The sequence below is a fragment of the Hyla sarda genome, chromosome 3 (genome assembly GCF_029499605.1).
Source record: "Hyla sarda isolate aHylSar1 chromosome 3, aHylSar1.hap1, whole genome shotgun sequence".
Lineage (NCBI taxonomy): Eukaryota > Metazoa > Chordata > Amphibia > Anura > Hylidae > Hyla > Hyla sarda.
In genome coordinates, this window is record NC_079191.1 from 401,166,353 (window position 1) to 401,181,678 (window position 15,326).

Consider the following 15,326-nt stretch of genomic DNA (forward strand, 5'->3'; position numbering starts at 1 on the left):
CTCATATCTATCAATTTATCTCATATCTATCTATCTATCTCATATCAATCTCATATCTATCTATCTATCTATCTATCTCCTATCTATCTATCTCCTATCTATCTATCTATCTATCTATCTCCTATCTATCTCATATCTATCTATCTCGTATCTATCTATCTCATAGCTATATATATCATATCTATCTATCTATCTATCTCATATCTATCTATCTCATATCTATCTATCTCATATCTATCTATCTCATATCTATCTATCTATCTATCTATCTATCTATATATCTATATCATATCTATCTATATCATATCTATCTTTCTATCTATCCCACTGCTGCCAGCATCTATTTTTCATTTACTTACAGCCTATTTAGATGCGGAGACAGGGGATAAGTTATAGATTGTGGGGGATCCGAGCGCTAGGACCCCCGAACAGGGCCCCTGCAGTCTGCTGGAAGGGGGTGCTGAACCCTGCACGGAGCTTCCTGCAGGGGACATTGGAATGGCCACTTCCGGCAGACTGACAGGGCCCCGTTATGTGCCCCTCACTTATAATGCCCCCCTGTCATGTGCCCCTCACTTATAATGCCCCCCTGTCATGTGCCCCTCACTTATAATGCCCCCCTGTCATGTGCCCCTCACTTATAATGCCCCCTGTCATGTGCCCCTCACTTATAATGCCCCCCGTCATGTGCCCCTCACTTTTAATGCCCCCCGTCATGTGCCCCTCACTTATAATGCCCCCTGTCATGTGCCCCTGACTTATAATGCCCCCTGTCATGTGCCCCTCACTTATAATGCCCCCTGTCATGTGCCCCTCACTTATAATGCCCTCCTGTCATGTGCCCCTCACTTATAATGCCCCCCTGTCATGTGCCCCTCACTTATAATGCCCCCCTGTCATGTGCCTCTCACTTATAATGCCCCCCTGTCATGTGCCCCTCACTTATAATGCCCCCCTGTCATGTGCCCCTCACTTATAATGCCCCCTGTCATGTGCCCCTCACTTATAATGCCCCCCTGTCATGTGCCCCTCACTTATAATGCCCCCGTCATGTGCCCCTCACTTATAATGCCCCCCTGTCATGTGCCTCTCACTTATAATGCCCCCCTGTCATGTGCCCCTCACTTATAATGCCCCCCTGTCATGTGCCCCTCACTTATAATGCCCCCCTGTCATGTGCCCCTCACTTATAATGCCCCCCTGTCATGTGCCCCTCACTTATAATGCCCCCCGTCATGTGCCCCTCACTTATAATGCCCCCCGTCATGTGCCCCTCACTTATAATGCCCCCCTGTCATGTGCACCTCACTTATAATGCCCCCCTGTCATGTGCCCCTCACTTATAATGCCCCCCTGTCATGTGCCCCTCACTTATAATGCCCCCCTGTCATATGCCCCTCACTTATAATGCCCCCCTGTCATGTGCCCCTCACTTATAATGCCCCCCTGTCATGTGCCCCTCACTTATAATGCCCCCCTGTCATGTGCCCCTCACTTATAATGCCCCCCTGTCATGTGCCCCTCACTTATAATGCCCCCCTGTCATGTGCCCCTCACTTATAATGCCCCCCTGTCATGTGCCGCTCACTTATAATGCCCCCCTGTCATGTGCCGCTAACAAATAAAGTGCTCTGATTTATAATGCCCTCCTTTTATGTGCCCCTTACTTAAAATGCCCCCTGAGGGTGCAGGACAGGGGGCATTTTAATCTTAGGGGAACATAACGGGGCATTATAAGTCGAAGCACATTATATATTAGCGGCCCAAGACAGAGGGGCATTATAAGTGAGGGGCACATAACAGGGGGCATTATAAGTGAGGGGCACATAACAGGGGGGCATTATAAGTGAGGGGCACATGACAGGGGGGCATTATAAGTGAGGGGCACATGACATGGGGGGCTCCTCACGTATAATGCCCCCATGTCATGTGCCCCTCACATTTAATGCCCCCTGTCATGTGCCGCTCACATTTAATGCCCCCTGTCATGTGCCCCTTACTTAAAATGCCCCCTGAGGGTGCAGGACAGGGGGCATTCTATGTGAGGGGAACATAACGGGGCATTAAATGTGAGGGGCACATGAAGGGGGCATTATAAGTTAGGGGAACATAACAGGGGGCATTAAATGTGAGGGGCACATGACAGGGGGCATTAAATGTGAGGGGCACATGAAGGGGGCATTATAAGTTAGGGGCACATAACAGGGGGAATTAAATGTGAGGGGCACATGAAAGGGGGGCATTATAAGTGAGGGGCACATGACAGGGGGGCATTATAAGTGAGGGGCACATGAAAGGGGGGCATTATAAGTGAGGGGCACATGACATGGGGGGCTCCTCACGTATAATGCCCCCATGTCATGTGCCCCTCACATTTAATGCCCCCTGTCATGTGCCGCTCACATTTAATGCCCCCTGTCATGTGCCCCTTACTTAAAATGCCCCCTGAGGGTGCAGGAAAGGGGGCATTCTATGTGAGGGGAACATAACGGGGCATTAAATGTGAGGGGCACATGAAGGGGGCATTATAAGTTAGGGGAACATAACAGGGGGCATTAAATGTGAGGGGCACATGACAGGGGGCATTAAATGTGAGGGGCACATGAAGGGGGCATTATAAGTTAGGGGCACATAACAGGGGGAATTAAATGTGAGGGGCACATGACAGGGGGCATTAAATGTGAGGGGCACATGACAGGGGGGCATTATAAGTGAGGGGCACATAACAGGCCCTCACTTATAATGCCCCCCTGTCTTGGGCCCCTCACTTATAATGTCCCCCTGTCTTGGGCCGCTAACATATAATGTACTTCAACTTATAATGCCCCCTGTTATGTGCCCCTACTTATAATGCACCCTGAAGGGACAGGACAGGGGGAATTATATGTGAGGGGAACATTACAGGGGCATTATAAGTGAGGGGCACATGATAGGGGGGCATTATAAGTGAGGAACCCCCTGTCATGTGCCCCTCACATATAATGTGCCCGGTCTTATAATGCCCCCCTGAAATGTTCCCCTCACTTATAATGCCCCCTGAGGGAGCAGGATTGGGGGGCATTATATGTGAGGGGAACATTGCAGGAGCATTATATGTGAGGGGCACAGCACAGGGGGCATTATATGGTAGGGGCACAGGACAGAGGGCATTATTATTATGAGGGGAACAGGACAGGTCATAGTTATATGTGGGGGCACAGGATGGGGCTTTATTACTATATATGAGGGGCACAGAGTATACGGAATTTCTGGGGTAGTACGGTTTTCATTAGCCACAATACATCACGGTATTGTATTCAGAGGGATATTTAGAGCGTACAGTGTGTGGCAGTATTATATTCAGAGGGTACAGTGTGTGGCAGTATTATATTCTGAGGGTACAGTGTGTGGGCAGTATTATATTCAGGGGTACAGTGTGTGGCAGTATTATATTCTGGGGTACAGTGTGTGGCAGTATTATATTCAGGGGTACAGTGTGTGGCAGTATTATATTCTGAGGGTACAGTGTGTGGCATTATTATATTCTGAGGGTACAGTGTGTGGCAGTATTATATTCTGAGGGTACAGTGTGTGGCAGTATTATATTCATTGGGTACAATGAGTGGCAGTATTATATTCAGTGGGTATAGTGTGTGGCATTCAGTGGGTACAGTGTGTGGCAGTATTATATTCAGTGGGTACAATGTGTGGCAGTATTATATTCAGTTGGTACAGTGTGTTGCAGTATTATATTGAGAGGGTACAGTGTGTGGCAGTATTATACTCAGTGGGTACAATGAGTGGCAGTATTATATTCAGTGGGTACAGTGTGTGGCATTCAGTGGGTACAGTGTGTGGCAGTATTATATTCAGTGGGTACAATGTGTGGCAGTATTATATTCAGTTGGTACAGTGTGTGGCAGTATTATATTGAGAGGGTACAATGTGTGGCAGTATTATATTCAGAGGGTACAGTGTGTGGCAGTATTATATTCAGAGGGTACAGTGTGTGGCAGTATTGTATTCAAAGGGTAAAGTGAGTTGTAGTATATTCAGAGGGTACAGTGTGTCAGAATTATATTCAAAGGATATGGTGTTTGGCAGTATTATAATAATACTTTTTTCATATAGAGGATCAGAATCCGCTGACATAGTGAGGAGCCGTCTGGGCGTCAAGTTATGCAGCGAGAATATTTATATATATATATATATATATATATATATATATATATAATGGAATTATCTACATTATATAAAAAGTTGTAATAAAAATTAAATAAAAAAAATATATTCTTTTTCTAATAACATTTTCCAATAATAATTATTTATTTTTCAATAATTGATTAAACAACACCTTCCCCCCGCCCCGCCCCCCCCCCCCCGAAAAATAAAACCTACAACCATTTCTGTGATTTCTACACTGGCAAAAAGCTGGTGTGAAATTTCTGATATAAAATGGACTCTCACCCTTGAAAATATCATGTAAAAGATGAAATTTACATAGCCACGTCCACTTTTGCAAAACTGGTGTGACTAGTAGAGATGAGCGGACTTACAGTAAATTCAATTCGTCACGAACTTCTCGGCTCGGCAGTTGATGTCTTATCCTGCATAAATTAGTTCAGCTTTCAGGTGCTCCGGTGGGCTGGAAAAGGTGGATACAGTCCTAGGAGACTCTTTCCTAGGACTGTATCCACCTTTTCCAGCCCACCGGAGCACCTGAAAGCTGAACTAATTTATGCAGGATAAGTCATCAACTGCCGAGTCAAGAAGTTCGTGACGAATCGAATTTACTGTAAGTTCGCTCATCTCTAGTGACTAGTGTAAACCTTGGATAATTCTGATGTAAAACGCTTTGAATATCTGATGTGAACTTTTTAGCGCCAAATTTTTGGAGTGAAACGCAAAATTTTTGATGTGAAGAGTTTTGAATATGACCCACTTATGGTCTCCAGTTGTTGCAAAACGACAACTCCTAGCATGCCCGGACAGCCACAGGCTGTCCGGGCATGCTGGGAGTTGTCGTTTTGCAACAGCTGGAGGCACACTGTTTGGAAAACACTAACAAATGTCCTGGGCAGAAATGATGGGGAAATGGTGGTCTGGCAAAGAGGCATTCTCAATTAGGACATACATGGAATATCCAAAGGGAAAAACTACACTGCGTGAACACAACCTAACCATTGTTTCTTAAGCCAGACAGCCCCTTCAATCATAAATATATCCAATATAAAAAAAAAAATTGTACTCACTGATAATATGACCAAAACTGGGCTGTCATGTTAGTGAATGTTGTTGGTTAAGATTTGTATTTATAGGCCGCGTTCACACTGAGGAACCTAAGGAGAGATTTTCTACCGGAGATCCCACGGGCTAGGAACACCAAAGAAGGCAATGCACCTCTGAGCGGATCCTTTGGCGGATCCACTCAGAAACGCATTGCCATCTATGGGGACGGCAATGCCATCTGCTCGGTCCTGGCGCCGCCCACATGAACTCCGGAAATTCCATCCGGAGATTCCGACATGTGAATCCGGCCTTATCGTTTTAGCTATCCTACTAAAAGGACACTGACAGCATGTCGTTTAACGTGTGCGCTGCAGATGACAATTATAAAGAAGTCTTACCATCGGTAGCCTGGAGGCTGTACACTAGTCCCAAAGCAAGATATCCTTTAGAAAGTGATTCTGCAGCTTCTTCTCCCATTTCTGTAACTTGTTTTGCAAATTGTTCTCCTTGTTCCAACTGCAAAACAATGGAAGTATAAGCAACAGATCAATACGGGAACATTCATAGCCATAGCAGAAATGACAGAGTAGGGTATATTAGTAGCAAAAGAAGGGTGAACATCCAGCTCCCAGAAAACAAATAAAATCTTCAAACTTTAATGATCTAGGTTAAAAACAAACAAAAAGAAAACGGTCACAGTAAGAGTCATACATGCCAACGCATTTCGGGCTCAAAAATAGCCCTTAATCATGGCCATGATTATTTTGAGCCCAAAACGCATCAGCGTGTATCACTCTTACTGTGACATGTTGCTTTTGTTTTGTTTTTAACCTGAATCATTAAAGTTTGAAGATTTTATTTGTTTTTCTGGGAGCTGGATGTTCACCTTTCTTTTGCTGCTATGTCTACGTGGGATACAGCCCATTGATACTCCGTGCTTCCATATCTATCCAATGTTTTTGAGTTTATGGACTGTTTAGATTGGTGGTGAGCAGTTTTGTGTTTTTCTTGCTTTATAGGGTTTATTAGTGTAGGCTTACATAGAAACTCTGCTGTACAATTCATACAAATACAATGCTGGCCTACACAACATGTGGCCCGCCAAAGGACTTCTTGTGGTCAACACCGTGGCCTGCAATTAATCTGCTACGATGCCATGTGGACCTTCCTTGAAATCAAAGTGCACAGGATGTTGTTGCTGCATGCAGCCATGCAGGAATAGTAGCTGTCACCATCCCTTGCTAGCCGCTGAGCCCTGTCCAGCTCTAAGGGGCCCTGTATGTGCAGCTCCATGGGAAAGGCAGCCGCTGGCTGGAGCAAAATGAGAAATCGAATGATAACCTCTTCCAACTGGGCTTTCGGGATCTGTGCCAGGGGCAGGAGAAGGGCATTGAGCTAGAGATCAGCAGGGCAGTCACAGTGAGTGCAGGCCTGATATAAAGCATGACTGCTCAGTGGTTTGTACTTTTGCTATTGTGGGTTTCCACTGGACCCTTTGGTATTCTTATAAACAGTACAATATACACTAAATAGTAATATTATCAGAGACGCTGGTTGAAGCTATGGTGTGGAAATCAGATATGCGACCATAGTGTGTAAGATACTATCAAGAGAGCAGCATTCTATAAGCAACGGAATGTCCAGCCCAATAGCTTGAAATATGCAAACTTGACTTTATCAACTCAATCCAAACCGTTTCATAGACGCGGATCGGTGCGGACCTAACCGCCGTGAAGCACTCTGTAAGCAACGGAATATCCAGCCCAATGGCTCGAAATATGCAAACTTCACTTTATTCACAAATACGACATGGAACATCGGCCTGTGTCTTGAGCCTTACTCATATGTATATATACTCATCGTATGAGTAAGGCTCAAGACACAGGCCGAAACGCGTCACTGCTGTGTCCACACCTGTGTTCCATGTAGTATTTGTGAATAAAGTCAAGTTTGCATATTTCGAGCTATTGGGCTGGACATTCCGTTGCTTACAGAGTGCTTTACGGCGGTGAGGTGAGGCACCGGTTCGCGTCCATGAGACGGTATGGAGTGATTTGACGTGGTTTTCAAGCAGTATTCTATGGATCAATAGATCTATGGAGTGAACAATGCCGGTCATCGATGATAGGATTTCTGAGCTCAGGATTTCACTGCCAACCTTGTGTTTTTTTTTGTGCAATGGTGTCAAGAGTATATGGAGAATGGTGTGATTAAAGAAAAGTATAAAGGGGATCCAAAGGACATAACCAACTTATCACTGAAAGAGATCAGCAGAGGATGTCAGGCGTAGTTCTGATAAACAGGTGGAGATTAGGCAAAAAAAAACTGTAGCTGAATACGACGCTGGAGTCCAGCTAACGCATGAACACACAACTTATCGTTCCATGGAAACAGAGGGGCTAGAGGAGCAGGCAACCAGTTCCAGTGCCATCAATGTCTAAGGGAAACAGAAAGACGAGACACCAGTGGTTGAAATAATGCAAGAAATTAGATTACTGAGCAGTGGAAAACTATTGCCTGGTGAGATGAATCCAGATTACTGTGGCACCATGCTAATGGGAGCAGTTCAGGCTGGTGGACGCAGGATGATGATGTGGGTAACGTTTACTTGGTTTACCCGTTGTCCTCTGATACCTGTGGATAGAAATTTGGCCAGTAGGGCTTATCTAAGCATTGTGGTTGACCAAGCTCATCCTATCATGGCAGCTATTTCCCCTATGGTGTAAGGACACTTTCAGCTATGGATTGGCTCATGGAACATGAGAGAGCTCTCCTTACTTTTTTGGCCTCTGGGGTTCCCGGATCTTTATTCTGTACAATATTTCTGGGACAAGGTAGAATGGGCTGTTTACAGCATGTCAGGAACACCATCTAATGTGTGGTGTGAGAAGAGATCCTGTCAACATGGGTAGGACTATTTCAACCCCTAGTGGAATCCATGCCACAATGAACTGCTGCAGTCTTGAAGGCCAAAGTAGGTCATATGTGCTTCTACATGGGATCTCTAATGAAGTGCCCATTCAGTATAAGGGTCCTATTAGTCAGAGCAAAACGTACTCAGTGAGCGCTGATCTTGTAGATCGTAAATCTTATAAATCTGTAAAAGTAGGTCATATGTGCTTCTACATGAGATCTCTAATGAAGTGCCCATTCAGTATAAGGGTTAGTCAGCTATTAGTCAGAGCAAAACGTACTCAGTGAGCGCTGATCTTGTAGATAGGCGATCATTTACACATTCTTTACAAGGCTTGACTACTGTACGGGAAGGGCCTTAGGAACAATTGCTGGATCATTCATGCGGCCCTCTCCTGTAATCAGCCATCGGCATCACATCTCCTATTACACAAGAAGATCTGCGACTGACAGCTGCTCCTTTGTCAGTTGATCGTTGCCCCTCTTACACAGGGCTATATTGGCCTGTCTGGGGGCCCTTCATAACGCAATACATTTAAAAGTTCACTCAAAACTTTTCAAAACATTTCAAACAAAGAAGACGATGTGCCCTGCACCGCTACTGTGTGAACAAGCCTTGAGTGGATGGCTGCGGCTACACCTATATAAGGACTAGCACGGGGTGCCGTTCTCTGAAACAATGTAAATGTCACGATGCCGGCTGGCAGGTAGTGGACCCTCTGTGCCAGAGAGGGATTGGCGTGGACCGTGCTAGTGGACCGGTTCTAAGCCACTACTGGTTTTCACCAGAGCCCGCCGCAAAGCGGGATGGTCTTGCTGCGGCGGTAGTGACCAGGTCGTATCCACTAGCAACGGCTCACCTCTCTGGCTGCTGAAGATAGGCGCGGTACAAGGGAGTAGGCAGAAGCAAGGTCGGACGTAGCAGAAGGTCGGGGCAGGCAGCAAGGATCGTAGTCAGGGGCAACGGCAGAAGGTCTGGAAACACTGGCAAGGGACACACAAGGAACGCTTTCACTGGCACTAAGGCAACAAGATCCGGCAAGGGAGTGCAAGGGAAGTGAGGTAATATAGGGAGTGCACAGGTGATAACTCTAATTGGAACCACTGCGCCAATCAGCGGCGCAGTGGCCCTTTAAATCGCAGAGACCCGGCGCGCGCGCGCCCTAGGGAGCGGGGCCGCGCGCGCCGGGACAGAACAGACGGGGAGCGAGTCAGGTAGGAGAGCCGGGGTGCGCATCGCGAGCGGGCGCTACCCGCATCGCGAATCGCATCCCGGCTAGCAGCAGGATCGCAGCGCCCCGGGTCAGAGGACGTGACCGGGGCGCTGCAGCGGAGGAGGTGAAGCGAGCGCTCCGGGGAGGAGCGGGAACCCGGAGCGCTCGGCGTAACAGTACCCCCCCCCTTGGGTCTCCCCCTCTTCTTGGAGCCTGAGAACCTGAGGAGCAGACTTTTGTCAAGGATGTTGTCCTCAGGTTCCCAGGATCTCTCTTCAGGACCACAACCCTCCCAGTCTACTAAAAAAAAATTTTTTCCTCTGACCTTTTTGGCAGCCAAAATCTCCTTGACCGAGAAGACGTCCGAGGAGCCGGAAACAGGAGTGGGAGGAACAGATTTGGGAGAAAAACGGTTGAGGATGAGTGGTTTGAGAAGAGAGACGTGAAAGGCATTAGGGATACGAAGAGAAGGAGGAAGAAGAAGTTTATAAGAGACAGGATTAATTTGACACAGAATTTTGAAAGGACCAAGATAGCGTGGTCCCAACTTGTAGCTAGGGACACGGAAGCGGACATATTTAGCGGAGAGCCATACCTTGTCTCCAGGGGAAAAAACGGGGGGAGCTCTTCTTTTCTTATCCGCGAACCTCTTCATGCGTGAAGAAGCCTGTAAGAGAGAATTTTGGGTCTCTCTCCATATAATGGAAAGGTCACGAGAAATTTCATCCACAGCGGGCAGACCAGAGGGCAAGGGGGTAGGGAGGGGGGGAAGAGGGTGACGGCCGTACACCACGAAAAATGGGGATTTGGAGGAAGATTCAGAGACCCTGAAGTTATACGAGAATTCGGCCCATGGAAGGAGATCTGCCCAGTCATCCTGGCGGGAGGAAACAAAATGTCGCAAATAATCACCCAGGATCTGGTTAATTCTTTCTACTTGTCCATTGGACTGGGGATGATATGCAGAGGAAAAATTTAATTTAATCTTGAGTTGTTTACAGAGAGCTCTCCAGAATTTAGACACGAATTGGACCCCTCTATCCGAGACAATGTGCGTAGGCAACCCGTGAAGACGAAAAATGTGTACAAAAAATTGTTTAGCCAACTGAGGCGCAGAAGGAAGACCAGGAAGAGGAATGAAATGTGCCATTTTGGAGAATCGATCAACGACCACCCAAATAACGGTGTTGCCACGGGAAGGGGGTAAATCAGTAATAAAATCCATACCAATCAGAGACCAAGGCTGTTCGGGGACAGGCAGAGGATGAAGAAAACCAGCGGGCTTCTGGCGAGGAGTCTTATCCCGGGCACAGATAGTGCAGGCTCGCACAAAGTCCCCAACATCCGTCTCCAGAGTTGGCCACCAATAGAAGCGGGAGATGAGTTGCACAGATTTCTTGATGCCCGCATGACCTGCGAGATGGGAGGAGTGACCCCATTTGAGGATTCCGAGGCGTTGGCGTGGAGAAACAAAGGTCTTTCCTGGAGGAGTCTGTCTGATGGAGGCAGGAGAAGTGGAGATCAGGCAGTCAGGTGGAATGATGTGTTGCGGAGGGAGATCAACTTCTGAGGCATCCGAGGAACGAGAGAGAGCATCGGCTCTAATGTTCTTATCGGCAGGACGAAAGTGAATCTCAAAATTAAATCGGGCAAAGAACAGAGACCACCGGGCCTGGCGAGGATTCAGCCGTTGGGCCGACTGGAGGTAGGAGAGGTTCTTGTGGTCGGTGTAGATAATAACAGGAAATCTTGATCCCTCCAGCAGATGCCTCCATTCCTCAAGTGCTAATTTAATGGCTAGAAGTTCTCGATCCCCGATGGAGTAGTTCCTCTCCGCTGGAGAGAAGGTCCTAGAGAAAAAACCACAAGTGACAGCATGCCCGGAAGGATTTTTTTGTAGAAGAACAGCTCCAGCTCCTACTGAGGAGGCATCAACCTCCAATAGGAAGGGTTTGGAAGGGTCAGGTCTGGAGAGCACGGGAGCCGAAGAAAAGGCAGACTTGAGTTGTTTAAAGGAGTCTTCTGCTTGAGGAGGCCAGGACTTGGGATCAGCATTTTTCTTGGTTAAAGCCACGATAGGAGCCACAATGGTAGAAAAATGTGGAATAAATTGCCTGTAATAATTGGCGAACCCCAAAAAGCGTTGGATAGCACGGAGTCCGGAGGGGCGTGGCCAATTTAAGACGGCAGAGAGTTTGTCTGGATCCATCTGTAGTCCCTGGCCAGAGACCAAATATCCTAGAAAAGGAAGAGATTGGCATTCAAACAGACATTTCTCAATTTTGGCATAGAGTTGGTTGTCACGAAGTCTCTGAAGAACCATACGGACATGCCGGCGGTGTTCCTCTAGATTGGCAGAAAAAATTAGGATATCGTCCAGATATACCACAACACAGGAGTATAATAGATCACGAAAAATTTCATTGACAAAGTCTTGGAAGACGGCAGGGGCATTGCACAGTCCAAAGGGCATGACCAGATACTCAAAGTGTCCATCTCTGGTGTTAAATGCCGTTTTCCACTCGTCCCCCCCTCTGATGCGGATGAGGTTATAGGCGCCTCTTAAGTCCAATTTAGTGAAGATGTGGGCACCTTGGAGGCGATCAAAGAGTTCAGAGATGAGGGGTAAGGGGTAGCGGTTCTTAACCGTGATTTTATTAAGACCGCGGTAGTCAATGCAAGGACGTAGGGAGCCATCTTTTTTGGAGACAAAGAAAAATCCGGCTCCGGCAGGAGAGGAGGATTTACGGATAAAGCCCCTTTTTAGATTCTCCTGGACGTATTCGGACATGGCAAGAGTCTCTGGGGCAGAGAGAGGATAAATTCTGCCCCGGGGTGGAGTAGTACCCGGGAGGAGGTCGATAGGGCAATCATAAGGCCTGTGAGGAGGTAGAGTCTCAGCTTGTTTTTTGCAGAAAACATCCGCGAAGTCCATATAGGCCTTGGGGAGACCGGTTACTGGAGGAACCACAGAGTTACGGCAAGGGTTACTGGGAACCGGTTTTAGACAGTTCTTGGAACAAGAGGACCCCCAACTCTTGATCTCCCCAGTGGACCAATCCAGGGTTGGGGAATGAAGTTGAAGCCAGGGAAGTCCAAGGAGAATCTCCGAGGTGCAATTGGGGAGGACCAAAAGTTCAATCCTCTCATGATGAGATCCGATGCTCATAAGAAGGGGCTCCGTGCGGAAACGTATGGTACAGTCCAATCTTTCATTATTTACACAATTGATGTAGAGGGGTCTGGCGAGACTGGTCACTGGGATGTTGAACCTGTTGACGAGAGAGGCCAAAATAAAATTTCCTGCAGAACCAGAGTCCAAGAAGGCCACTGTAGAGAAGGAGAAGGCAGAAGCAGACATCCGCACAGGCACAGTAAGACGTGGAGAAGCAGAGTAGACATCAAGGACTGTCTCACCTTTGTGCGGAGTCAGCGTACGTCTTTCCAGGCGGGGAGGACGGATAGGACAATCCCTCAGGAAGTGTTCGGTACTAGCACAGTACAGGCAGAGGTTCTCCATACGGCGTCGTGTCCTCTCTTGAGGTGTCAGGCGAGACCGGTCGACCTGCATAGCCTCCACGGCGGGAGGCACAGGAACAGATTGCAGGGGACCAGAGGAGAGAGGAGCCGAGGAGATGAAACGCCTCGTGCGAACAGAGTCCATATCTTGGCGGAGTTCCTGACGCCTTTCAGAAAAACGCATGTCAATGCGAGTGGCTAGGTGAATAAGTTCATGTAGATTAGCAGGAATTTCTCGTGCGGCCAGAACATCTTTAATGTTGCTGGATAGGCCTTTTTTGAAGGTCGCGCAGAGGGCCTCATTATTCCAGGACAATTCTGAAGCAAGTGTACGGAATTGTACGGCATACTCGCCAACGGAAGAATTACCCTGGACCAGGTTCAACAGGGCAGTCTCAGCAGAAGAGGCTCGGGCAGGTTCCTCAAAGACACTTCGGATTTCCGAGAAGAAGGAGTGTACTGAGGCAGTGACGGGGTCATTGCGGTCCCAGAGCGGTGTGGCCCATGACAGGGCTTTTCCGGACAGAAGACTGACTACGAAAGCCACCTTAGACCTTTCAGTGGGAAACAGGTCCGACATCATCTCCAGATGCAGGGAACATTGGGAAAGGAAGCCACGGCAAAACTTAGAGTCCCCATCAAACTTATCCGGCAAGGATAAGCGTATCCCAGGAGCGGCCACTCGCTGCGGAGGAGGTGCAGGAGCTGGCGGAGGAGATGACTGCTGAAGCTGTGGTAGCAACTGTTGTAGCATAACGGTCAGTTGAGACAGCTGTTGGCCTTGTTGCGCAATCTGTTGTGACTGCTGGGCGACCACCGTGGTGAGGTCAGCGACAACTGGCAGAGGAACTTCAGCGGGATCCATGGCCGGATCTACTGTCACGATGCCGGCTGGCAGGTAGTGGACCCTCTGTGCCAGAGAGGGATTGGCGTGGACCGTGCTAGTGGACCGGTTCTAAGCCACTACTGGTTTTCACCAGAGCCCGCCGCAAAGCGGGATGGTCTTGCTGCGGCGGTAGTGACCAGGTCGTATCCACTAGCAACGGCTCACCTCTCTGGCTGCTGAAGATAGGCGCGGTACAAGGGAGTAGGCAGAAGCAAGGTCGGACGTAGCAGAAGGTCGGGGCAGGCAGCAAGGATCGTAGTCAGGGGCAACGGCAGAAGGTCTGGAAACACTGGCAAGGGACACACAAGGAACGCTTTCACTGGCACTAAGGCAACAAGATCCGGCAAGGGAGTGCAAGGGAAGTGAGGTAATATAGGGAGTGCACAGGTGATAACTCTAATTGGAACCACTGCGCCAATCAGCGGCGCAGTGGCCCTTTAAATCGCAGAGACCCGGCGCGCGCGCGCCCTAGGGAGCGGGGCCGCGCGCGCCGGGACAGAACAGACGGGGAGCGAGTCAGGTAGGAGAGCCGGGGTGCGCATCGCGAGCGGGCGCTACCCGCATCGCGAATCGCATCCCGGCTAGCAGCAGGATCGCAGCGCCCCGGGTCAGAGGACGTGACCGGGGCGCTGCAGCGGAGGAGGTGAAGCGAGCGCTCCGGGGAGGAGCGGGAACCCGGAGCGCTCGGCGTAACAGTAAATGTCCAATACTTGCAAGAGAGTGAAAAGAACGCACTCACTCATGATGAACTTGCTTGCAGAACTTTATTTCATAAAAGCAGATAGGGTACAGCGGGTAGAAGCAGAGGTGCAACCTCGCAGCTGCGAGGTTGCTCCTCTGCTTCTACCCACTGTACCCTATCTGCTTTTATGAAATAAAGTTCCGCAAGCAAGTTCATCATGGGTGAGGGCGTTCTTTTCACTCTCTTGCAAGTATTAGACTTTTCAAAACATATGTATATTCACTTTAAGGATATTGTTATCCTTGTGCATGCCACATAAACCGTTCCTGATCTGCAGGTAGTGATCTGATAGGGCGTCTACTGCTGGACCAAAGCAGCCCATTCCTATGTGTGAATCTAGGGCTACAGAAGGACCCTTTACTAGGCCAATCTGACCCAGGGATAGACTATCATAGGAATTTTTCGAAAAGTACCTCTGTTCTATATGCTACACAATATATCTACTTTAGGCCCTAGACTGGGGGTGATGAGAAGCAGTTCTCAGACCTGGGACACCTTGTGGCAATATAAAGCAGGACTATTGGTGACCTGGGGCCTGAACAGCCAAAGTGCAGATCAGAAGACTGCCTGCCTGCCTGCCTGCTCCCTGGGCCCCACACTGCTATTGGAGTGATGGCTGATATTATTTAAATACTTTATGGTTAATGATAATTTTCCTAGCAAGAAAATTACAATGAATATCCACAATGGCTTTCAATGTAACAGTTGTGTCTAATAAATGAGCTTTCAACATGATGCAGGAAGCCGAACTTCAATGGATACAATTGTATTTATTGTTCTGACTTAGGCGTGTTGCTTTGTGTGAATCTAACTGCAAATTGTTAGGTATGTCTTTATAAAATTT

General features: G+C 48.1%; 1 protein-coding gene across 6 annotated transcripts in view; it reads right to left on the reverse strand.

Moving 5' to 3' along the window:
• TTC7A (tetratricopeptide repeat domain 7A) overlaps nt 1-15,326 on the reverse strand; it is a 532,144-nt gene that overhangs the window by 254,196 nt on the left and 262,622 nt on the right. For all 6 annotated transcript variants that reach the window (XM_056568084.1, XM_056568088.1, XM_056568085.1 and 3 more), the window contains one exon: nt 5,607-5,724. In XM_056568084.1, the coding sequence (XP_056424059.1) occupies nt 5,607-5,724 (118 nt within the window). The remainder of the gene's footprint in view (nt 1-5,606; nt 5,725-15,326) is intronic.